The sequence below is a fragment of the Sinocyclocheilus grahami genome, unplaced genomic scaffold, assembly GCF_001515645.1.
Source record: "Sinocyclocheilus grahami isolate Dianchi unplaced genomic scaffold, SAMN03320097.WGS_v1.1 scaffold829.1, whole genome shotgun sequence".
Taxonomy (NCBI): Eukaryota; Metazoa; Chordata; class Actinopteri; order Cypriniformes; family Cyprinidae; genus Sinocyclocheilus; species Sinocyclocheilus grahami.
Genome location: NW_015506008.1, coordinates 12936 through 38102, shown reverse-complemented (window position 1 = coordinate 38102; position 25167 = coordinate 12936). Strand labels below are relative to the sequence as shown.

The 25167-nt window shown below is 36.3% G+C and overlaps 2 protein-coding genes across 2 annotated transcripts in view; one reads left to right on the top strand and one right to left on the bottom strand.

Annotated features, from left to right (window-relative positions):
• Positions 1-10055, top strand: part of LOC107562596 (multiple PDZ domain protein-like) — a 36755-nt gene extending 26700 nt beyond the window's left edge. The window contains 15 exon segments of the mRNA XM_016247260.1: positions 597-688; positions 1143-1188; positions 1485-1562; positions 1645-2016; positions 3035-3118; positions 3377-3600; positions 3722-3869; positions 4495-4566; positions 6086-6134; positions 6218-6261; positions 6367-6477; positions 7551-7655; positions 7768-7862; positions 9366-9486; positions 9686-10055. Of these exon segments, the coding sequence (XP_016102746.1) occupies positions 597-688; positions 1143-1188; positions 1485-1562; positions 1645-2016; positions 3035-3118; positions 3377-3600; positions 3722-3869; positions 4495-4566; positions 6086-6134; positions 6218-6261; positions 6367-6477; positions 7551-7655; positions 7768-7862; positions 9366-9486; positions 9686-9850 (1806 nt within the window). The 3' untranslated portion in view covers positions 9851-10055.
• Positions 10056-11100: 1045 nt separating this feature from the next.
• The window catches only part of LOC107562595 (replication factor C subunit 1-like), a 20152-nt gene continuing 6085 nt past the window's right edge, over positions 11101-25167 (bottom strand). The window contains exons 4-21 of the mRNA XM_016247259.1: positions 23769-23864; positions 23502-23634; positions 23332-23412; positions 20875-20978; positions 20436-20774; positions 20086-20193; positions 19786-19965; positions 19532-19636; positions 18391-18778; positions 17658-17770; positions 17355-17469; positions 17170-17258; positions 16374-16511; positions 15245-15370; positions 14023-14168; positions 13693-13906; positions 13354-13536; positions 11101-11699 (exon numbers count right to left, since the gene is read on the bottom strand). Coding sequence (XP_016102745.1) covers positions 11592-11699; positions 13354-13536; positions 13693-13906; positions 14023-14168; positions 15245-15370; positions 16374-16511; positions 17170-17258; positions 17355-17469; positions 17658-17770; positions 18391-18778; positions 19532-19636; positions 19786-19965; positions 20086-20193; positions 20436-20774; positions 20875-20978; positions 23332-23412; positions 23502-23634; positions 23769-23864 — 2766 coding nt within the window. The 3' untranslated portion in view covers positions 11101-11591. The remainder of the gene's footprint in view (positions 11700-13353; positions 13537-13692; positions 13907-14022; positions 14169-15244; positions 15371-16373; positions 16512-17169; positions 17259-17354; positions 17470-17657; positions 17771-18390; positions 18779-19531; positions 19637-19785; positions 19966-20085; positions 20194-20435; positions 20775-20874; positions 20979-23331; positions 23413-23501; positions 23635-23768; positions 23865-25167) is intronic.

Genomic DNA, 25167 nt, shown 5'->3' with positions numbered 1-25167 from the left:
GTGCTCAACAGCTAATATTAATGTATTTATTAGAGAAATATTGAGTAATATATGAATACATATATAATGCAAATGATTAATTTTATTTCAGATCATTAGAATCATTGTGAAATAATTGTCAAATATATTAAATGCATTATCAAATTAAATACACAACTGACAGCTTTATGAATGAGTCCCATTTAAAATGGAAAACTTTTCAGTATCATTAACAAGAAATAAAGACATTTGTATTACTTTTTAATTCAAGCCTCTTATTTGAAGCACAATGGATTGATAGATTTTTTTTTATTGTATTTTTAATGTGTGTGTTGGCAGGTTCAAGGTGTTGGCATGTTTTGTATTAACATACAGTACTTTTAGATTATATTTGATATTATGATCAAGTTGTTCTATTTCTCAAAGTCTATTAATTTTACATTTATTTTGGCAAAAATGAATGTTATATCAAAAGATGGTATGTAGATTTGCATGTAAAAATGTTAGAATTGCCCTCAGTCTCCCCAGTATAACTAAAAGAGCAAAACACAGTGAAATATGGGTCTTATCAAAGGTCAAGGGTTAATCTTCAGCGTGTTCATGTGTGCATTTTGCAGATAAATGGACAAGTGCTGTATGGACGCAGTCACCAGAACGCAACAGCAATCATCAACAACGCTCCGGCTAAAGTCAGGATTCTGCTCACAAGGTGAGACATGTTCACATGAATGCAGATTAACACAAGCTCTCTTCTACGTGCATTTTAATATGCTCTTTATATACATAGCTTATTACCGTGGAGTGCAAACATCTGAGACTGCAATGCATATCGCATATAATGCATGATTTGTTTTTAATTTGAAACAGAAATCAAGAAAGACTTCGGATTTTGAAATATTTAAAACAAAGAAAGATATTCAGCACTACTTTTAGGTCTATGCCAGCTTGAATGCACGGTGTCATTAAAGAATGTCAATTCACTACATTTTTTTATTCTGATATGTATCATTTGTAATGAAAACACTGCATATAATTTGAAATCAACCTAGAAGCATTTTCACTAAAGGTCTCAGACTTTATATCCTACTATGTATCTATGTGTAGTGTATGTGTAGTGTGGATGTGTCACATATTTTGATGCACACATGTCATTTTCTCATCAGGAATAAAGCTGCACAGAACCAGATGACTACAGGATCAGCAAAAGAGGCAATGGACACACACACACACACACACTTAAATAAATAAACTAAAAAACTTCTTAAAACAGTAAAAAAAAGACAATAATTATAGAGCTATGCTTGATTAACAAATTAAATCATTGTCCAAAAAAAGTTCATTACAATATATTTGCTGCATATTTCATGCCAAGTTCATTAATATTTTGTTTTATTCTTTATTCTTTATTTTATTTTGATGAATTTATCTTCGTTTACCACATGTCTGCATTACTGGATGATGTCTTCAATCTCTTGCGTCATCTAATAACACTTTTATCTGTTTAGATGGACAACTGTCCTGTTGTATCTCCAGCCATGCATATCAACATGATCAGAGAAGGTCAACATTCAGTATTATTGCAGGTAAAACTGTCAAATCAAATGTTAGACAAAAAATATCTGCCTGCTTCATTCTCTTTGTTCTCATGTTTCTGTTTGTCGAAAGGATGGAAGGATCAGCAGAGAGGATAAACTGAAGTCTCGTTCCTCAGAGAGCCTCAACATTGGTCTTCCTGCTCCAATCAATGCCACATCCAATCATAAGCCCTCCTGTCATCCTGCCAGTCACATGTCTCCCAGCCACTGTACGCCTCCATCATCTGGCGTTTCATCAGCTGATGACAGGAGCCACTGCGGCCCCACAGCCAATCAGAGCTCTAGCACGGGGCCTCACAGCACTTCTTACTTGGCCCAGGGTTCTGTGAGTGCTGACCCCCTAACAAGTCCAATCATAGCTGGCTGTATAAATACCATCGATATCTGCAAGGGCACCGCGGGGCTCGGCCTCAGCATAGTAGGAGGCTGCAACACAGTGCTGGTGAGGAATTGTAAAAAAAAAAAAAACATGTATAGTAGACTTAATGGTGTCGAAACGGCAACTTGAATGCAAACCTGAATATCAAATACCACAGCAATGTTATCTGTAGTAGCGATAGCCAGCCAAAAATGAAAATATCACATCATCATTTATTCACTCTCATGTCATTCCCAACCTGATTTTCTTTCTTGCGTGGAACACACAAGGAGAGGTTTAGCAGAATGTTCACGTTGTCCTTTCTTTACAATGCAGGTGAATTGTGATATAAATAAATTACAAAGCATTTATGCATTGCCAGAATATTTTATCCAAAGCAACTTACATTGCATTAAAGATATCCATTTAGTCAGTTCATGCATTGCCTGGGAATTGAACCCATGACCTTTTGCTTTAGTGTTTGAGCGATAGGAATTCACTGTGAAAGTAGCTCACGTGACATCAGAAGTCACGTGAGCTATTTTTGAGTGAACTATCCCTTTAAAGAAATATTTAATGTCAACTAGTGCAGGAAGTAACTCATCTCTTAAACAAAAGCAAAACTCATTTACAGTGGAAGTGAATGGGATATGTTTAGAAATATAAAGTTTGTATTTTTATTTTTTTTGAATTATTTACTACTAAAATGCTTATTATTTGATCTGTAAAGTCGTCTAAACCCTTCTGTTTTTGCTCTTTTTGAACTGAGGGATGAGTCTAAATTACTTGTTTATGTGGTATTTGACAGAAGGCCAGAGAGAGCGCTTGATAAAGCTTATAAAATATTCCTTTAAATTAAAAATATATTTTGAAGTAACATGTTGCAATCACCAGAAATCAAAATGGGAGTTCAAACAATATTCTCTCTTTAAAAATAAACAAAGATTTGGGATTTTGAAACAGTTAAAAGGAAAGAAAAGTTATTAGATTCTGCACTATTTTTAGGTTCATGCCAGCTTGAGTCGTTAAAGAATGACTGCTTTCAGTGCAACTTTTTGCTTGCATGCTGATAATATAATTTCTTACTTTCTTTCTTTGTCAGGGCGTAATAGTGATTCATGAAGTGAATAAGGATGGTGCGGCACACAGAGACGGTCGGCTGTGGGCTGGAGATCATATACTAGAGGTACAGATGTGTAGCATTCACCAGTGAAGTTGTAGTTTAGTTTACTAAGAACTTCCATTGACCCAAGGTATGTACAATCAAATACACAGAGCAGCAATCATTAATGTAAACTTATGCCTTAGATTCACATCAACAGGGTGCAGTGCACATACAGTATTTATGCACAGATTCAACTGATCTGGGGAAATATCGAATCTACTTTTTCTGTCCAAGGTTCGTTGAATAGCTCTTAAGTGTAATTACTGTTATCTCCTCCAGGTGAACGGCATTGATCTGAGGATGGCCACTCATGAGGAGGCCTTGAGCGTCCTGCGCTTGAGTCCGCAGCGTGTGCGATTGTGCATCTACAGAGTCCCTGGGACAGAAAACCACTCCACACACATCCTCCAGAACCACACACCCGAGGACATGTGGGACCTCTTCAGTGTGGAACTGAACCTCAAAACAGGACAGGGACTGGGGCTTCGCATTGTGGGTAAATGGTGGGTTATTCTCAAGGAATATAATTACATTACAGAACTGCACACTATAGGTCATGAATAATACATAGAAACAGCTGTTTTATGATTCATCTGAATTCATAATTGTCTGCATGTCTTTCAGGAATGACACTGGAATCTTCGTGTCTGAGATAACAAGGGGAGGGGCTGCAGACTTGGATGGAAGACTGTTGCTAGGTGACCAGATTTTGTCTGTGAATGGAGAGGACATGCGAGCTGCATCACAGGACGATGCAAGCGCGCTACTGCAGGTGCACGCAAATACACGGGAATACAGTAATTAATGCATTTCTTTCATAATCATAATAGGGCTAATTGCGCTCCTCACCTCGTGTGTGTGTGTGTGTGTGTTGTAGAGCTGTAGTGGGCCTGTGCTGTTGGAGGTGGCTCGTTGGGGAAGCCTCCACATGTAGCTCCCCCACTCCTGAAACTGCCCTCTAGGCAAGTCGAGACAGAAACAGATGGAGTGCAGCGGGTTCCAGAGAGACCACCGCTGCCAGAAGAGGGTTCACATCATCACAGCGAGCAGGAGCAGGCCTCTTACTGGAGTATGTTTGTGTGTGGCACCTACATAACGGGGACCGAATGTCTCCTAAAAACAGTCAAACCTGGAATCACCTTCACTGTGAGGAGCGGTGAATCATTCCTGTGAGGAAAACTGCTCAGTAAACATACCAAATTCAACTTTTTAAAACTGCTTACACACAATTTCTGAAACTATATTGCTCTGTTTCTCCCAACTCTACACACACAACATGCACACAACATGCAAAACATTACGCATCTCAGGAATACAGTAATTAATGCATTTCTTTCATAATCATAATAGGGCTAATTGTGCTCCTCACCTCGTGTGTGTGTGTGTGTGTGTTGTAGAGCTGTAGTGGGCCTGTGCTGTTGGAGGTGGCTCGTTTTAAAGCTTCATCACACTACTCATATGGAGATCAGGTAAACGCTGAATCATTCCTGTTATGCAGTACCTTTTGAACTTTGTGATCCAAAACAATAAATATGCATGTGTTATAATTCATTTAAATATTTTTTTATGTAGGGTTCAAAATACGCTCTGGTTAAGTTCAGACCATTATTTACACATAAAGATGAATAGAATGACTCCCAAAAGAATAGCCATTGCTCAGTGACCGACATCAGGATGTCGACTTAGAGTTCATTTTGATATATTTAACCTTTTTTTTTCTTTTTATCAGATTTTTGTAAATTTATCAAACAAGGTGGAATTATTTGGCGCGAGAACAACTAACACAAAAAATGATATCAGAACCTAGCTTTTGATAGTTAAAGAGCATTAAGAAAAGAAAAAAATTGAAGACCAATTGAAACAGAATGATTGGCAATTAAAACAACATAAACATAAAACAACTGAACAACTTAATAAATTGACAGTTTGTAACTTTGTGAAGTTAGAATGCATAGCACATGGGAAAGTAGCAAAATTATAATTGTGAATAAAAGAAAACTAAATCGATTTCCATCTTTAAAAATTGTGAGGTTAATATTTTATACCATGTATCAGCCATTGCTCAGTGACCGACATCAGGATGACATCAGATTCTTGTAAATTTATCAAACAAGGTGGAATTATTTGGCGCGAGAACAACTAACACAAAAAATGATATCAGAACCTAGCTTTTGATAGTTAAAGAGCATTAAGAAAAGAAAAAAATTGAAGACCAATTGAAACAGAATGATTGGCAATTAAAACAACATAAACATAAAACAACTGAACAACTTAATAAATTGACAGTTTGTAACTTTGTGAAGTTAGAATGCATAGCACATGGGAAAGTAGCAAAATTATAATTGTGAATAAAAGAAAACTAAATCGATTTCCATCTTTAAAAATTGTGAGGTTAATATTTTATACCATGTATTAGATACACTACTGTTCAAACGTATGGGGTCAGTAAGATTTTTTTAAAGAAAGTAATACTTTTATTCATCATGTATGCATTAAATTGATCAAAATTGACAGTGAAGACATTTATAAGATTTCTTTCAAATAAATGTTGTTCTTTTGAACTTGCACAGTTTATATCACAGTTTCCGCCAAAATAAAAGCAGCACAACTGTTTTCAACATTGATAATAATCAGAAATGTTTCTTGAGCAGCAAATCAGCATATTATACTGATTTCTGAAGATCATGTGACACTGAAGACTGCAGTAATGATGCTGAAAATACAGCTGCGCATCAGAAATAAATTACAGTGTAGAATATATTGAATATATAAGTGTAATAATATTTCAGAACATGACTGTTTACTGTAATTTTGATGTAAAAAAAGCTGACCCCAAACTTCTGAACAGTAGTGTATTATAGAGAAAAACTCTTGGCACACTGTACACACCATACATACAGTATATTTACAGCACACAAATGGTCTCAATGGTATCCATCTCAGATCTAACAGTGTTCGTGAGTCTGTGTTCTGTCTGTGTTGTTGCAGGTGGGCGAGCTGGACGTCCCTCTTCTCTCCTCTTTCAGCGCATATGATTGTAAGAGTGTCTGTCACACCACACAATTATTCACTATTCAGTTCTATTCATCAGTGAGTCAATGTTTTCATCTTTTTGCGCAGCTGTGGATGGGAACGTGGACATCAGAACTGTCAGCGTTCAGAAGGTGGGTTTGGTTTTACACGCACTTTCAAAGCAGTAATGTAAGGCATGTTTCTGCAGTAACTGTATGATCCACTAGTAACTGTACGGTTGTGTGATTCTGTCCCAGCATGAGTGTGAGTCTGTGGAGTTGAGATTGAGAGGCACACAGGGAGATGGAATGATTTATATCTCCAACCTGGACCCGACCACATCCGCAGCGCGCGCAGGACTTCTGCAGGTACAGAGAGAGAGAATGAGAATGCTCGACGCTTAATATAATACAGGACCTGAAAGCCTTTCCCCTTTTTCATTATGTTTATGATGGAGCCGATAGCCTGTCCTATTAAATAAATACATAATCATTGTCAGCCTCACAATATACATCAAACTGTATGTACACTACCATTCAGAATGTTGTGGTCAGTAAGATTTTTGATTTTTGAAAGAAATTAATACTTTCATCCTGCGTGGATACAAAATTAACAGTAAAGACATTTATAATGTTAAAAAAGAGATATTTCTCTTTTTTAAAATAAATGTTGTTCTTTTGAATTTTCTATGCGTCAAAGAATCCTGAAAAAGTTACATTTTAAAATATATTACAATAGAAAACAGCTGTTTTAAGTTGTAAAATGTCACAATATTACGGTTTTTACTGTATTTTTGCTTTTAAAAACACACACACACACACTTGAGAGAGTACACTAAGATACTGTAAAATGTAAAAAATGTAATTGATGCCAAAACTTTGAACAGTAGTGTGTGTGTGTGTGTGTGTATACATGTACACATACATTTTCCGTTTATTTAGCCTTTACTAGTCAGTAAAAGCTATATAGTTTAAGGCTACACTGTTTTATAGTTATTTATAGAACTATATTACCAATAAATGAAAACACATATATGTATTTGGATTTTTTTGTACAATGATTTGGGTAACAGAGTTGAATGGCTGAGCTGGATGAATTCTATGAACACTGAAATTTGTGTAAAAATTGAGAAAACTTTTTTCTTTCTTTTTTTTGGTCAAAATATTTTTACTGCAATGAACTGTAAGTCATTTTGGGATAATCTTTTGAATTTATGAAATTTAATGATTTTACATTTCGTGTTTGGTCAAGATGGGAGAGGCCAAAATCACCACTTTCACAAATGTATACAGCAATTTAATGTGTTTAAAACCAGCTAGTTTTCGTGCTAGATTCATTTTATATTAGATACTAGTTTATCTAACATATCTAATAGTTCCTACTACAAAAATGTTGCTTCCCGACACCCTCAAAAATAATCACCTCTGAATTGAATTTTCAGCTGGGTGCCAGTGTCATCAGCATTAACGGTACATCAACAGAACGTCTCTCAGTTACTGAGGCAAGTGCTGTCCTGAGAAACAGCAGCGGAGCCGTCACACTGCAGGTGTGTGTCTTCAGACACGAATCAAATCATTTCAGATACAAAACATCATCAAATGTTCAGTCATTCCACACAGTCTTTCCATGAATGTCACAGTCTGTGTGTTTGATTAAAGGTGATGCCAAGTGGCTGTGCAGATGGAGCTAGTAAAGATCAGGCATCTTTAATTCACTCCTCACCTGGAGGACACACTACCCACAACCACCAGAGGTACTCCAAATGAATATTTATCATTTCATTATAATGCATAAAAACTGTCAAACTGTGCCGAAGTAGATACCTATGAAAAAATCTCATGAAAAAATAAGGTTGTATTGTATTATGTTTTTCAAGATTGATAATAACCAGAACTGAGCATATTAGAATGATTTCTGAAGGATCATGTGACACTGAAGACTGGAGTAATGATGCTGAAAATTCAGCTGCGCATCACAGCAATAAAAGTTAGAAGTGCAAGCAAAATCCCAAAATGACCTTTAGTCACCCAATAATTATATGTATAGAACTCCAATTTTATTTAATTGCCAACAGTCTCTTAGTTTGCTTTCATTTTCATTTAACAAAAATTATGACGCTCGGGACAAAATTCAGGTCCTGATTTATGCTTTCATTTTAGATTTATTTCTGGTTTCATCCCAACACTATGGAAGCCTGTTTCCACCACTGAAAAAAAAAAAACAGTAATTGGGACTTTATGTCTCACAATTCTGACTTTTTTATCACTTCTGTGTTACAAAGTCAGAATTGCGTGATATAAACAATTCACAATTCTGACTTTTTTGCTTGCAATTGTGAGTTTATATCACGCAATTCTGACGTCTTTTCTCTGAGTTGTGAGAAAAAAACTTGCGGTAACACTTTATTTTAAGGTCCAATTCTCACCATTAACTAGTTGTTTATTAGCATGCGTATGACTAGCATATTGGCTGTTTATTAGTACTTATAAAGCACATATTCTGCATGACCATGTTCTAGATCCCTTAACCCACCCAATACCTAAACTTAACAACTACCTTACTAACTATTAATAAGCAGCTAATTAGCAGTTTATCGAGGGAAAACTCTGTTAATAGTGAATGTGTTCCCTACTCTAAAGTGTTACCAAACTCACAATTGCGAGTTATAGAGTCAAATTCTAAGGACTTTTCTTACAATTGCAAGTTTATTGTTTATTGCATCTCACAATTCTGACTTTATAACTCGCAATTGCGAAGAAAAAAAGTCAGAATTGAGTTTATACCTTTATATGACTTTATAACACGCAATTGCAACTTTATATCACACAGTTCTGACTTTATAACTTGCATTTGTGAGTTTACGTCTCACACTTCTGAAAAAAGTAAGAACTGCGAAATGTAAACTTGTAATTGCGAGGAAAAAGTCCAAATTGTGAGATAATAATAATTACCTTTTTTATTTTTTATTCAGTGTTGGAAACAGGCTTCCATACAACGTTGCTTTCAATGAGTCCATGAAATATATTAAAAGTGCATTTTTTGCGTATGCAGTTCTGTAGAGGCGTTAGAGTCAGCAAAACTCTACACACTAGAGCTCTGATAAAGGACTTCTCCAAGGCACGCAGACCATTCAGACTCCCTGTTCAATAGAAGTGTTATGCTTGCTGTTTTCATTTTTCTAACTGTATTAAGAGATTACTCGTTGCCCTGTTTGCCAATAGGGTGAGTTAAGTTCTATTTGTCTTTTGTGTTGAAGTTCTCAGTTCCAGACTATCACTCTTGAACGCGGTGCTGCTGGGCTTGGCTTCAGTATTATAGGAGGATTTGGCAGTTCCCATGGTGACTTGCCAATCTATGTCAAGAGCATATTTCCCAAGGTACACAAGAAAGACACTGAAGCTAAAAAACTGTGAGTTAAGTCACTCTCTTGGCTGCAGTGCACCACAGAGATCAATACGTGTCCAAACACTCGGTTCAGTTTGCATGAATCGTAGCATGAACACACCCCAACAAGCAGTCATCTGACTGAGAAACAGCAATGCTGTTTGTGTATGTGACAGTGCTCTGTTCCCACAGGGAGCTGCGGTGGAGGACAGGCGTCTGCGTCACGGTGATCAGCTGCTGAAAGTAAACGGACAGAGTCTGCAGGGTGTCACTCATTCTGAAGCTGTCCAGCTCCTTAGACAAACCAGCGGGACGGTCACTCTACAAGTACTCTCAAAAACACCACCAACATGCTGATAATGTCACCGTCCTGTCCAGATGGTTTGCATAGACCTCAAGGAGCAGATCGTCAGACACAGATGGAGATCCTACAAGCTGTATTTATCAAAACGCAAAAAAACTCCCAAAATGTACTCTTTTCTAATTGCAAAAGTAATGTGTAAAAGTGGGAGACGCCAATAGAGACTAGTGCTAAACCAGTGGTTCTCAACCAAAGGGACTGCAGGATGACTTCAAACTACTTAAATGATCATTATTAATATTAATGCATTCAATTAAATCTAAATATAACTCAGAAACACTTTCCTCTTTTTCCCCACAATAAATATTGATTTTATTGAATTTATATATATTAGCTACTACTGAGAGCTCAAATTATGCATAATTATTTAGAAGTGTGGTTCAGTTACACATTTAGGTTGTCATAAATCGTGCAAAGCGCAAGACTAATATATAGGAACATTTTCTGACTAACCCAATTATATCTGTATTAATTATTATGTCTGTATATGTTGTGAGAGGCATTATATGCGTCTATTAGAATGACAATCAATATTCATCAGCTCATAGATTTTTCTTTTTCTACTGTAAATGTACCTGTATACAAAAATTATTTCATTGCAGTAAATAACTATTAAAGTCTTCATGTTAGACTACAAATTAAGTGCTAAAAGTGCAATACTGCAATTATGAAAACTTTTTTAAAAACCTAGAGCTATGTAGTGAGTTGTTTACCCTTATATATAACAGCAATTACAGTATAATTGAGCTGTTTTTTACCATTCTGGTTCGCCACCATCTGATCAATTCTTCTGATCTGCATCATCAAGCAGAATGAGCCATGGAGGTAATTATAAGCAGCAAACACAATACATCTCTATGACATAATTCTCGTTTTAATTTTCAAATCGCACACATTTAGTCATTTACAGAATAATCTTCAGGCTAATATCAGACACTATCATTCTGTATCCAAAAGTACTGCCGTAGAAAACACTAAGAAAGGGATTCTTTATATATATATATATATCTGCAAGTATTCAAAGTAGCAAAAAAGCTAATGTGGCAGATGCATATTTACATCACGTGTGGTCGCTAGCTGACATGCAGCAAGTACAGTTGTCATCCATGTCTTTAGTGGCAGTGTGTATGTGTTTAACTATAAACAACTGAAGCCAATACATTAAAATGCTCATGTACTTTGTCACGAGTACAGTGAGCCTCTTCACATTAAGTGCCCTTAATTCTGTATGTAGCAGATGCATATTTACATCGCGTGTGGTCGCTTGCTGACATGCAGCAAGTACAGTTGTCATCCATGTCTTTAGTGGCAGTGTGTATGTGTTTAACTATAAACAACTGAAGCCAATACATTAAAATGCTCATGTACTTTGTCACGAGTACAGTGAGCCTCTTCACATTAAGTGCCCTTAATTCTGTTTACCTTTGAGATGAACATAGCTTTAACACCATGTGTTAACAGTATGATGCATGTGTTAAGTCTGATCCGCTTGATGAATTGTGAACTATATAATAACTTGTGTGTAAATGTGTGGTCCACCCCCAGCTGCTGGTCCCTGCGGTGTCCGCTCTGCTGAAAGCAGCTTAAGCTGAGTGATGGCTTTCAGGAAGTGCACAAGTATGACTCGCAGACAAAAAAGTTCTGTTTATAGAGCTGATGTCACTCAGCCGCTCACATCTTTGTGAAAACAGAGAGAGAGAGAGGGAGCAGGGATTTCTGTCTCGTTCCCTTCCATGTTTATCTCAAGTTCACTGCCTTCCCCTTTCCTTTACCCCTGCCTTTCCCCTTCCCAGAAGCCCCTTGTTTCTCTTGCTTGACGTCTTTTGCTGGTTTGGCTTTCTTCTGCTGTGAGAATGAAAAAACAGAAATCAGGTGAATAATGGTGTAGCACTGTGAATGATTTTTTTATGAAATTCTGCCTATATGTAGGACCTAAGTGAATGTACAGACCGTATCTGCATTTTCTATGCTGATTTAGGGGCAAAATATGGAATTCTGCAGAAATGAATTCATACATGCAACAGCATAATCAAACTGGCCAAAATATTTAATAAACAAGCGTGCATGTCACAAATGGATACGTGTAGATTTAAAATGATGGCCGTATGAATTCAGTGGGTTTAGATTCTAATACAAACTTTACAGCAAAACTATAAGTGTTTAAAGGGATAGTTCACACCAAAATAAAAAAGGTTGTCATTTACTCCACCTCATGTTGTTCCAAGCTTTCACTTTTTCAATTAAAAACAGGGACTGAAGATTTCAAGCTTCAAAAATAATGCAAAATTATAAAAGTAGCCATTATGACTCTTTTGAAGCCATGTCTTTAAGAAACCGATCTGTTTCTCAACTCACTGGCTTGGTGAACCGGTCACAGTGGCTTCAGAAGATTTGCAATATAGAGCATGAGGCATTTGAACAACTTTTATCGAACTTAGGCCTATATGGCTAAAAGCTGGAGTCTCCATTCTTTGCAACTGTATGGAAAAAAGTAATAATTCTTTAAAAAAAAAAAAAAGGAAACCACAGGTTTGGGTGCACTATTTATTTAACATTTTGACTTTTGATGGAGGGACAGAAATCTCTTAAGTTTCATTAACCCTCTGGTGTTGTTTGTGTGGTGGTCAAAAATGACCTTTTTATTTCATTAAAATGAACGTACTGTATTTTACGTTTGACAATTTTTTTTAATTTAACAATTTGTATCTTTTTACAAAAAGGGGTTTTATGGTACTAAATTATATTTATGGAATAGTCATGATCCATTCATTACCCGTTAACCACTTTTTAAGCATAGACCTAAAAATTAAATTTCCAACTTAAACTGTCGTAAATCTAGAATGCTCTGGAGCACAGACTTTTGGCCTATTTTAAAGAAGAAACTTTACTTTACAGATTATTACTGAAGTTAAAAAATAAAAAAGTGAAACTTAAAAGTTGTGAAAAATGCACAAAAATACTTAATGTTATATGAAATCTATATTTGCCAAAACATGTTTACTCTAAAACTGCAAGAAAATCAAAGCCATAAATCTAAACAAGTTGTTTTCCAAATTTGAGGTTGATATCTCAAAAAATGAGCTTTGAGTAAGATTTTGTTTGGGCGCAGTACCAAACGTCTCCACTAGATGAAACTCGCTTCCTATTCTTTTCCAACAATACAAGTATGACTATATTTCTCAGGACTGTTTAACCTTTTCTAATCATGTCATGTCTGTGCCAAAACCTTTTCCAAGTTTCGTACCATTCTGATGAAGTAAAAAAAAAATTATAATATTTCAGTTAAAAAAAAAGACCAAACGACACCAGAAGGTTAAACGTATCTTCATTTGTGTTTCGACGATGAAAATTATTATGTGTTTAAAACAACATGTAGGTGAGTAACTGACGACAGAATTTACATTTCTGGGTGAACAAATGAGATGTTATTGAGGTCGACATGATTGTAAAACAAGGACAGTCGAAACGAAGGCTGCTGAATTGCTATTTTGATATCTACCTTTATCATTGCATCTGCGGTAACCCCATTGTCTTCTTCCTCTTCCGGAAACTGAGATTCACCGTCAAGCTCTCCTATAAGCTCAGGGTCAACAGCACCTTTACGGCTTTTCTTAACCACTTGTAAAGAGTACGGCGTAAGATGGGATTCCTTATTGTAGGCTCTTGTAAACGCAGCTTTCACCTGCAGAAAGGAAAAAACAGCTGATGGGGATAAAGTGTGGCCTACAGCACCTCCAGATGTTTTACAGTTAAAACACAATTAACTGAGACTGAGCAGGCATCTTTCAAAGCAATGAACTGTCAACCGGACCACCGGTTTCTTCACACACACACACACCTTGGAGTCCAGTTTAGAGTAAGGATCCGGCTGTCCGCCCCACGTGCTGATCTCCATCATGTTATCAACATCCTCTTTGATAAGGTCATAATCATCCATGAGCTGCACGCTCTGATTGGCTCCCTCTGAACCCTGCGACTGAAGAGGCTCTAATACTGCTGAGCGCAAATACGGCAGGTAATCCAGATTTATTGCTTCCTTGCTGCTTAACGTCCTGCAGGGTGAGAAAGAGGAAAGATTTTAAGGAAGCATAAATGTGGTTGAAAGACTTCATACGTCAGACACGGAGGAAGGGAGTGTGAGAACAAAGTGTTTATGTGCGTTTCTCACTTTAGGCTCATGTGCGACGCGAGCTCCTGTATGATGCGGCTGTGTTTGCCAGCTGATGAGAACTTGCCCAACCAGCTGGGAAAGGTCGGAAACTGACTCATATAACCCCGCATCAGTTCCCCCGGCAACACGCTCGCATAAATCGCCTGGGAGAAAAAAAAAGATTCATAAGTAGCACGGGTAAATTTGTAGCAATAGCCAAAAATAAGATTTTTTTTTTATGCCAAAAATCATTAGGATATTAAGTAAAGATCATGTTCCAAGAATATATTTTGTAAACTTCTTACCGTAAATATATCAAAAATGTATTATCATTAGTAATATGCATTGCTAAGAACTTCATTTGGACAACTTTAAAGGCAATTTTCTCAATATTTAGATTTTTTTTGCACCCTCAGATTCCAGATTTTCAAATAGTTGCATCTCGGCCAAATATTGTCCTATCCTAACAAACCATACATCAATGGAAAGCGTATTTATTCAATTTGACCCTTATGACTGGGTTTGTGGTCCAGGGTCACATTTATGTAATACCTTGGCTTGTTTTCACTGATCTATGAAAAATAGTTGACCTATGTGAACAGATTTTGTAATATGTTACAAATCAGTTTTTGTTTCTGTGTCAAAAATGTCATTTTGAAAATGGCCACTTCAGGGCCTGATTATCTCAGTGCTGCTGCAGCAATCAAAGCTGATGACTAGGGCTGCACGATTATGACAAAAATCATAATTGTCGATTATTCCCTAGAAATTATAATTGCGATTATTAATAACTATTATCACAATTTACATTGAATGATGTTTTCAATAGCTATACACCATTGTTTGAAGCAACTGCATGCCATATTTCATATGAAAATAAGCTGAAAACACTAACTGAAAACTTTTATTGCTTTTCTATAGCATTAAGCCTCAAATGTCAACTATACATTGGTTTGGTTTCTTCTTTACATAAAAAAGTAAAAATATGCTCTGTATTATAATGCTATACTAAAACTAAAATTAAAACAATGGGGAAAAATCCCTTCGGATAAACCTATAGAGTGGGGAAAAAAAAACACAAATCTTAAGTATGCAGGAAAATGTAAGTAGACTTGTTTTTTTTGGTAGTAATTGCAGCTTTGTAATCTCGTTTCGAAATTCGATTAACTGCAGCCCTACTGTTGACTGAGGATTTGTTGGTCAACACTGATGAGAAGATAATGGCAGGAAAGCGTGTCACCTGTGTGGGAAGCAGAGACCATGCCTGTCTGGAGCGGATCCGTTTGTCCACTAAATCTCCATCGCAAATGCTGTCCGCTGTTTTACTCAACAACACCAAATGATTCTTCAGATTTCCCCTGAGAAACATCAAATGGTGCAATTATACCATCATGCTTTCATCTGCAGTTAGAACAGACTTATTAAATAAATACATGGTGCACAAATTACAAGATGCAAATGTTATTGCGCATTAGGGCTGGTCAATACATTGAATATTAAAGATATTATTGCAATAATTTTGCTGATGACAAAATCAGGGAAAATTGTGTAAATTGTGATCATTTTAAAAGTTAACTTTTTTTTTTTCTAAGGACAAGCTAATTTTTATCAGTCAAAAGTCAATTTTGTGTGTCAAAATACATCTGTACATTATGCAAACCAATAGACCTGCCATTTGTTTTATGCAATGTGTAATTATTCGTTTCTTTGCTAAAACAAAGAAAGTTCTTTGAAGAACAATGGCAACTTTCATTGAAGATTGGGTTACACTTTATTTTAAGGTGCTCTTGTTACAGTGTAATTATACAGTTAGGTAATGAGTGATATTATTTTAATTAAAAACAATGATTCTCAATATTTAGATTTTTTTTGCACCCTCAGATTCCAGATTTTCAAATAGTTGTATCTCGGCCAAATATTGTCCGATCCTAACAAACCATACATTAATGGGAAGCTTATTTATTCAACTTTTAGATGATGTATAAATATCAATTAAAACAAATGTACCCTTATGACTGGGTTTGTGGTCCAGGGTCACATTTTTTTTTCTCATGGCTTATGTTAAGGTGTCTTTGTTACAATGTAATTAAACAAAAATATATACAGTTTGGGTTAGATTTAGGCTTTGTAATTATGCACAATTTACTGTTATTACTACAAAATAAAACCTAGGATTTTTAAACCTGGAAATAAATGTGTCAAAAAAACAAAAACAAAGTAAAGTTCTGCACTCTATTTCTTGGTCACTAAGTAGAGAAGCATATGTGACACCGATCATGTGAACACATTGCTGCCAAAAATATTAAAGTGATGTCTTTTATATAAAACACTGATTTAATGGGACAATCTTGTCAAATGTCAGTGAGCACCTTGATCTGCTCAACGCGGGGTCTCTGAAACCTCAGGTCGTAGCAGTAGTTGGCCAGCGAGCGGATCTTCTGATGATTGCGGTCATTGCACATGCAGATGATGGGAATCTTAGACTGTTTTATCAGACCAATCATCTCCTGAGTGGGTCAAAGGGCAAGAGTCAAGAACCACAGTGACACAGGAAACACTGCTGTGCACATGTACCAGTTTAATGGCACGCATTTAATGGCTTGTAGTCTACATATTGCACAAAGTATGTACATGTACTCTATGCACAGAATTTGCTCAGAATAAACAGTATACAACAGAGCGTATTGCATCCCCCCTTGCAATGACTTGACCTTCTATTACCCAAAATAACCATGACTGTACTCTCTGAATTAAATGAAAATAGAACTGAGATTTAGTGTTTACATTAAGTGTAAAGGATTATCAATAAATAAAAATAAAGTAAGGCGAGGACTAGGTTCTATCCATCAGTTATGTATTGAATTTTAGGTGTTGCACTGAAAAATGAAGCTTGCAGTCGACAATGTGATGAGATCATGTGACAAATGTAGCATAATACTGTTTGAAACATTTATTGTGGAACAATGGCAACTGTTACACACGATGATATTTTAAAAATGTAAGCAGTATACAATAAATACTGTGCAGTATTCAGTAATCATTAAGCTAATGCTCCATTGCACACACAGCTAAAGAACCCATAAGGATTTTTAAACACCATCTAGTCCATTTTTGCACCTTGAGCACCACCTCTGGTAAAGAGCAACAATGCAATTGAATGTCTACCTGTATTCCTCCTCTGTCTTCATTTCCTGCCATCCCGTCCACCTCGTCCATTATGAGGACATGTTTACTGCTCACCGTCTGAGATGCACCTGACGCCATTAAACACAGAAACGTACAGTGATTACATTATAATCACCGAAGTTTAACTCCAAGCCTGATTACCTGATTAATTAGCTATTAATTACCAGTATAGAAGTTCTTAATGCTGGTGTTGTTGAGTGACTCTGCGATCACTTCCTTCAAGCTGTTCTTACTGCGGGTGCAGCTCGCATTCATCTCCACGTAGCTGTAACCCAACTCCTACAAGCACATATGGAACTCTATTAATGCATTAACCATGCAGTGAAACTTTAAAAACAGACACGCCATGTTTACAATCATTCACTAATGATTTAATCCTGGATCCCATGTTAAACACTTTAAACAAAGTTAAACATAGTCAAACAAAATGTTAAGTTATATATAAATATGAGTAAGAATGAACTGACCTCACAGACGAGAGCAGCAGTAGTGGTCTTCCCAACACCAGGAGGCCCAGACAACAATGCAGCCTTAAATCCAGAACCGTCATCTTTACTCCCAAACTTACCGAATTTGGCTGCTTCCCAAAAACAATGAAAACTAGTTAAATGGAATTTTAGCCTCCAGAGTGCATTAGAAAAAACACATCGAGTATAGTCGGAATGGCATACTAGTATGCATACTACACAGTATATACTACTAATCACATGCTAGCAAGTAAAACATTGTATGTGAAACAGTAAGCACCATTAAAAATAAAAGACGGGCTCCTGCAAAGAGTCAAATCTGGTGCATATGCTTATGGTCAAGTCAAGTGCACTGCATTATGGGAAACGTTGTACTCTGGTTATATATAATATATGCTTTGGAAAATGTAGCAGGTCATTGATGCATAATGGTAGTATGCCATTCCAAACCCATCATAAACAACATTTCTAATTCTTATACAATTACATCATATTAAATGAGACTATATGGAAAAACAGTACTTTTAAAAAAGCACTAGTCATACTCTACGACAATTTTAAATTAACTAGTGCAGAAAAAAAAATGTGCCAAACCAAAACATGACTAAAAATAATATACACATTCACTAATCCATATTTTTAAGCTAAAATCTTGAAGTCGATGATCATGTGTCAACTATTCAAACATCCACTGCCTGCCAACAAACAGTAGGAGCAAACTTTAAATACTGACATGGTGCTTTTGTACTGCCGCTGTGATGTTTATGCCAGTTCTGTAACCAACGTAGAAGCTTGTTAGCACAACTCTGATCCCCCTGCTGCCCAATCAGGTTCTTCAGACTACGGGGGCGGTACTTATCCACCCACAACAGGCTGCTCCCCTCATTCTCAGGGATAGAGTGGGATACAGGGGATGCTCTCTTGGTTCGATCAAAGCTCAAACTCTTTTCGACCTCTGAATGAGAGGCGCCAAGTGTTCCAGATTTAGAAGCAGAGCCAGGCTTAGACTTCCCCTCTGAAGGGCTTCTCTTGTTGGGGCTGGGCGCTTGTGGTGTGGCCTTCTTGGATGGAGGAGTGTGTTTGTCTCTAGAGTCTGGAGTCCTTGCTTTAGAGGATTTATTCTGTGATATGGAAAATAGACAGAGTTTGTCAAATGAATCAAATTCCAAAAAATTGACATATTTTGTATGTACAATCGTTTTTCTGCTATTTATATTTCAATATGAAAAAATGCAGAATGGTTTTACACTGAAGCCTTTGTTGTGTACGAACCACTCTTTTAGGACTGAACATTTTGGGGAAAACTTGGGTTTTCAGAATGGGAGTATGGGTATTACAAGACTCAACATAAACTTCAAATTCCCACTGTTTTTGAATCAAATATGATTTATTTTATTGTGATTATTATTGAATAAAAATATTAAATAAAATAAGAAATATATTGCAATAATACTATTAGGGTTGCAAAAAGGTGGAACATTTCCAGTAAATTTCGGAAACATTCCAGAAATTTAGGAAACTTTCCAGGATTTTTTTTTGGAATCCTCAAGGGATTTTTGGAATGTTTCTGGAAATTTACCGTAAATGTTTCACCCCTTTGCAACCCTAAATACTATACAGTACTTCTACAATAAAATAATAAATTAAGCATTTAATAAAATAATTTTATTTTATAGTACACTGTAAAATTCCAAAATTCTAAATATCATAATTTCTTCATCTTTAAAAATGAAACCGGGGTTTCCCAAATTGGGGTTTTTAAAGTAGATGAAAAGCTAATAATTAATTCAACTTAATGCAACATTAAAATAGGGCTGAACGATTAATTGAGGGGGGAAAAAAAAGATCAGGAGAGTTGATGGGAGCTGCTTTACCTCTGCCTCCGCCGCAATCTCGTATTTAGACTTCTTGCCTGGTTTGGTTCTTATGAGGTTCAACAACTCATCTTCATTTATGATCTTAGTACCAAAACTCTCCGCCTAAGGAATAAACATTTAACACATTATGTTACAAAAACTACATTTAATTAAATTAAAAGGGTAAATTAAAAATAAACATGGTTAAGCGACACTCATGTTTGAATAAAGAGAAATAATGACATGCTGAGAAAAATAATGAAAATTAGGACCTTCTCAATCTTTGAGGCCCCGCTGTCTCGTCCCAGAACAAGGTAAGTGGTTTTACGGCTGACGTTTCCTGTGACTTTCCCGCCATATCGCTCTATTAGTGACTTAGCATCATCCCTCTCCATAGACTCTAACACACCGGTCAACACAAACACACAACCCTCCAGGCAGTTCTCTGCTCCCTAAAACACACACAGAACATTGTCCAAGCAGTTTAAAGGACGAGTATAATTTGATTCCTTAAAGACAATCATAAACAGCAACGAGACGATAGGCCTTTCGAGTCGTTGAGGTGTTTTTACCTGCGGGATATCTTTAGACCCCAGAGCTCGTGGTCCTTCTCTGTTCAAATAGTTACGGAAGGCTGATGAATTTGGCCGTTTTTTCTCTAGGTCCTCAGGACTTTTATTCTGAAATGACAGAGAAGCTTTTGGTTTGCTCACTTGCTGAGCAAAATAGCGTAATGCCCTATTTTGATATTTTTTTGTAAATTCGCTTTGAAACAACATACATTGTGAAAAGCATTATATAAACAAATTAAACCAAATATTTTGTGCTCTCGTTTAACTTATACCCTTAAACAACACAATTAAAAATATTACACTGACATATTAACTCCTAAATTAATATATAACATACGCGAATGATATACCTCTGGTTTTGTTGGTGAGTTTTTACTGGGTGCATCGTCACTTTTAGGGGTGGAAAAATTCCTTGATTTTGTCATTCCTGTGGAAACGCTTGCAGTTTTGGGCGTAGCTGCTCGCTCTGAGCGAGTTGGAGAGATGGGCTCTTTCTTAGGAGAAATCTTCATTTGTTTTTCACCCCTGTTTTTCTTCCTTTGCTCTTCCTCTTCTTCCTGTTGCCTTTTCATCTGAGCCAGTTTGGAGCTGGTCTTCACAGGACTTTTTTTAGGGGACGGGTCCTTTTTGGGTTTGGTGTCTGAGGTACTGGCGCTGCTCTTAGATGGGGAGACAGAGTCCACCCGAGCCTAAGAAAAAAAAAAATTCTACACACGGAGCATTAATAAGCCGACTCACCATTTCTGAGCATGCGACAAAAGCGTTTCTTTATTTTTTTTGACAAATTGCGCGACACTCTCCGATTCTCTTTGGCGCCAACGATGCTCGACTCAGGCGCAGAGTGATGACGCGCGGAGCAGCTTCAGATTGAGACGCTGTAAAATTATATAATCCTGAGAACCATAAAAAAAAAATTTTAGATTTTGTTTTTTTTAATATGTCATTACATTGGTTGGAGCATAGGAAACAAATGTAGAAAAAACATTTTATTCATATTTTATTTTATTCATATTTTATGACCTATGTAGAGGAGGCCAGGCCTAAATTATGCAATATATATATATATATACACATGAGTAAGTTATTCAGAAAAAAATTGACATTATAAGGCATGCATAGGCAAAAACAATTAATTATTTTTTTCATTCACCAATCACTTTGTACAAAGATGATTCTCAACTATGTTAAAAATATAACAGTATGATTTGATATACTACTGAACTTTATGCAAAATGTCCATAAACTGGTATTCCCATTCTATATAGCTATGTAGCTATACATTGCATCTAATTTGCATATTAATGTGTTCTTGGGGCAAACCATAATGAAAAAAAAAAAGAAGTGTAATAATGGGAGTAATAACTTGGCAAATTTTTCATAAGAATATCTCATATTTCATAGGAATATAGATCTATTATAATTGAATGCCTGATTAACATGATGTTTGTCCCGGTGTCCTCTACAGAAGACATGTATGAAAATGATGCCGTTTCATAACAAAAATTAATATTCCGATTTGAAACCCCATCACATTTTTCTGAGATGTTTATTTACGACAATACCAAAAATTAGCCAGATTTACAAAATATCATCATGTTTTCCTAAGAGTGCTAAATTTGATCATTCTGTCAATATCAGTCATATTTAAAGACCAAGGAGAAAGTGTTTATGATCAAGCCTAAAAAGCCCTGAATGTGCTCCGAACAGGACATCCAGACTTTAAACTGTGGCATGTAGTGTCTCAGAGAAGTGCAATCTAATATAAGCCTATGCCTGGGTCCCATAAATAAAAATATAATTATAATGATGTTAGATCTATAACCGCAGCTGTTACTGGAATTCTGATGTGCACTGTAAGAAATCAGTTGAAAATCATAATTTAGCTGCAAAGAACTAAATCAAAGAGGCATCACATATGATTATATACATAAGATATATTGTCAAATGTTATTAGCAGATTCAAACGAATCCTTAATAATTAAAAAAAATAACTTTGCTTTCTGTAAAGATAAAAACTTGAAATATAGTCTCTTATGTCGTTTCATCCTCGTGCGAGGGACCCTCATCCTAAAAATGTATATATTCACATATAAATGTATAGGTATCTATATGGTTCACTGTATAAAGACCCATTTTACTGTGAAAAAATATTATTAATGTCTAAATGTAATTTGTAAAATATTCAATTTCTATTAAGTTAATTAAATGTTTTCTATTCATTATGACACTGTGCGGTTTCTTATTTTAATCCCATTTTTATTTAGTTATTTTAATCTTGTTCTTTTTATAATCGGCAATAATTTTGACAATTTTAGAGTTTTCTCTAAACATTTTGTTCTGGAATTTAAGTATCCATAAATGTATGAGAAAAATACAATTACAGCAATTACACGGCTTTCCACCATATTAACGGACCGGCAAACAAATCCAATTTTAACTTTATTTTTTTAAAACCAACTATAGAAATGTAACAAAATCTTTGACCTGCACAATTTGATTTGGTGCAAATATCTCGGTTCCCTGTTGAAATGTACCAGTCACACCAATTAAGACTTTCTGTATTTCATCTGCACATCATTAAACTAATTAATGGTACATAAAATATGTTAGGTTAGGGAAATAAAGTTATATCTATGCGTCTCAAAAAAAAAAGAAAAGGAAAGGAAAAAAAACGCTTTTGGGAATTAAATGTTGATAAACTGGCAAATGGATGCCTATTGATGAAATTTGGACTGTTTTTGAGGTGTTCAAGTTCAAAGGCATCACAACCCAATCAATCACAGTTTATTCAATCACTCAAGGTTATGCAACCAAGGGTTAAGAATGTCAGAAGGGGGAAAGGAGGCTAAAAAAATTTTAAACAGTCTAAATACATCATCATGACCTGCAAGTTAACACAGACAAGGTGAGGGAGGGTTCGGTTTAGGCTTAGACTTATGGGCTTCCACAACCAGTCTAGTTAAGGACGAATAGTCATTTGAAATCCATTTTAGGGCAAGTGACTTTACAGCAAAGAAAGGCAGAGTCACTTTTGATTACTCAAGATAAAGCACAAAGATATTGTGCATAATACTGGCGTTAACTAAAATAGCAACTAAAGAACCTCCAACTGAATCCAAATTGTCTTAACTTGCTCGGCACAAGCACAATTTTAAATCACATTAACAATGTTAAGAAGTTTGTAGACGGTTTAAAGTCCTGTGTGAACCACTCAATGTCAGTGAAGGTTGGCAATGTACATCTCACCTGAGTTTGACACCAGCTCAATGTCATTACCCTCCAGAACCAGCTCGTCTTTTTGAGCGGCAGACACTGCGCATGACACACCTAGCCAAAAACAAACACATTTTGCATCAGTGTAACCAGGAATGTGTAAACAGACATTACGTTAATTTAGACAAAGCCTGCACACATACCTGTCCTCATGCGGACACGGCGGATGTACTTCTCTCCCAAGAAGTTTCTGATCTCCACCAGAGAGCCGTTCTCCTGCATCACCACGTTAATGGGGAAATGGGCATATACAGATCGCATCTTGTATCTGAAGCCCTAAAGAATAAAATGTACATGCATTACGTGACAGACCGTATATTTTCCTCTTTGCATTAAGAACACGAATACAGTCACTTAAAAGCTGAATTAGATATGTTAGCATGAGGATGCCCAAAATCAAATTTACTTACCAGTGTGACACCCTTGATCATGTTCTGGACATGACTGCAGATGGTGCGGACCGTGGCCAACTCCTTCCGGTTACCCCACCACTTATCCACACGCAGCTGAAACAAAACCCATCATTTGCTGAGATTCCACACGCGTTAACAGTAGGCATTTTTACATGCACTCACTTCATCAAGTAAGAATGAATTCAACCTGACATCAGATTGTGAAACGTTTCATATTCTGAAATCCAATTCACATTACACAAGCTGTATCCCAAACAAAACTTCAGTGTCAAATGATCAAAACTGTTGTTTTTACATTCTCAGTTTTTTTTTTTAAATGCATCACCGTATCAGAATAATTTAGTGTATTTAATACAGTCTCCACTGACCAGCTCATAAGACGTTTGTATGATGCACAACGAACATAAGCATCACAGCGCTGTGCGATGCATTTTTGAACGGATTCAGAAATTAATCAAATGCAAATTGAAATCAAATTGATATCTAATTTTCATCTAGCTCAATCGGATCAATTGAAGTGTTTATACGAAGGATTTTCAGTCCAATTAAGCCAACAATCCTGTTGTAAACTGATATGTGGGTGCACATAAGAGTTATGCTGTATTTAAAGGATTAGTTCACTTCCAGAATAAAAATTCTGATGATTTACTCACCCTCATGCCATTCAACATGTTCATGTCTTTAGCCCTAATCGCACAGGATTAGTATTATCTGGGGATCTTGTGAGATTTTGAAATTACCCCCCCACATCTGAATTTCGTGTGGTGCATTCGCAGGGGATAAGCGAAGCCTGTGATTTTACTCGAATTTACTAACTTATCTCCCGGACACCCGGATGTCAGAGAGAGTCCCGTTCTATGGTCCAGATGGATTTAAAAAAAACAAAAAACGAATATAGTGTCGTGCGCAGTGTCATTTACATTTCACCAGGTTAAAATAATATCTCAAGCTTTATGCTTGATTTATTTGTAACACATTAACCTAAAAAACCTTTTCAGCTTTCTCTTTCTGCAAATTGTATGGTGTAGCGATACGACGACAGCACCCAGAATACTATCAAACACTCCAACGCAGCTCCATTCTTCACGGAAGGCGGATAAAAAGGCACACAGGAAACAAAAACCTCGAAAAATGATACACGACCCGCCAAATGCTGGCCGAATCACAGAGATGCCGATTCGCACGGCACTAATATGATCACAGGACCTCGGTGTTCGGCGAAATATGGTAGGTCATCTGCGGGGGAATTTTTACTTTACTAATTACAGACATGGCCGAATCGCACGGGATTAAGATCACAGACAACCTCCGCAATTATTACAAATGACTGGAGGTCACCAGGTAATAGTGCGAATAGGGCTTTTGTCTTCAGTCGCAAAGAAATTGAGGTTTTTGA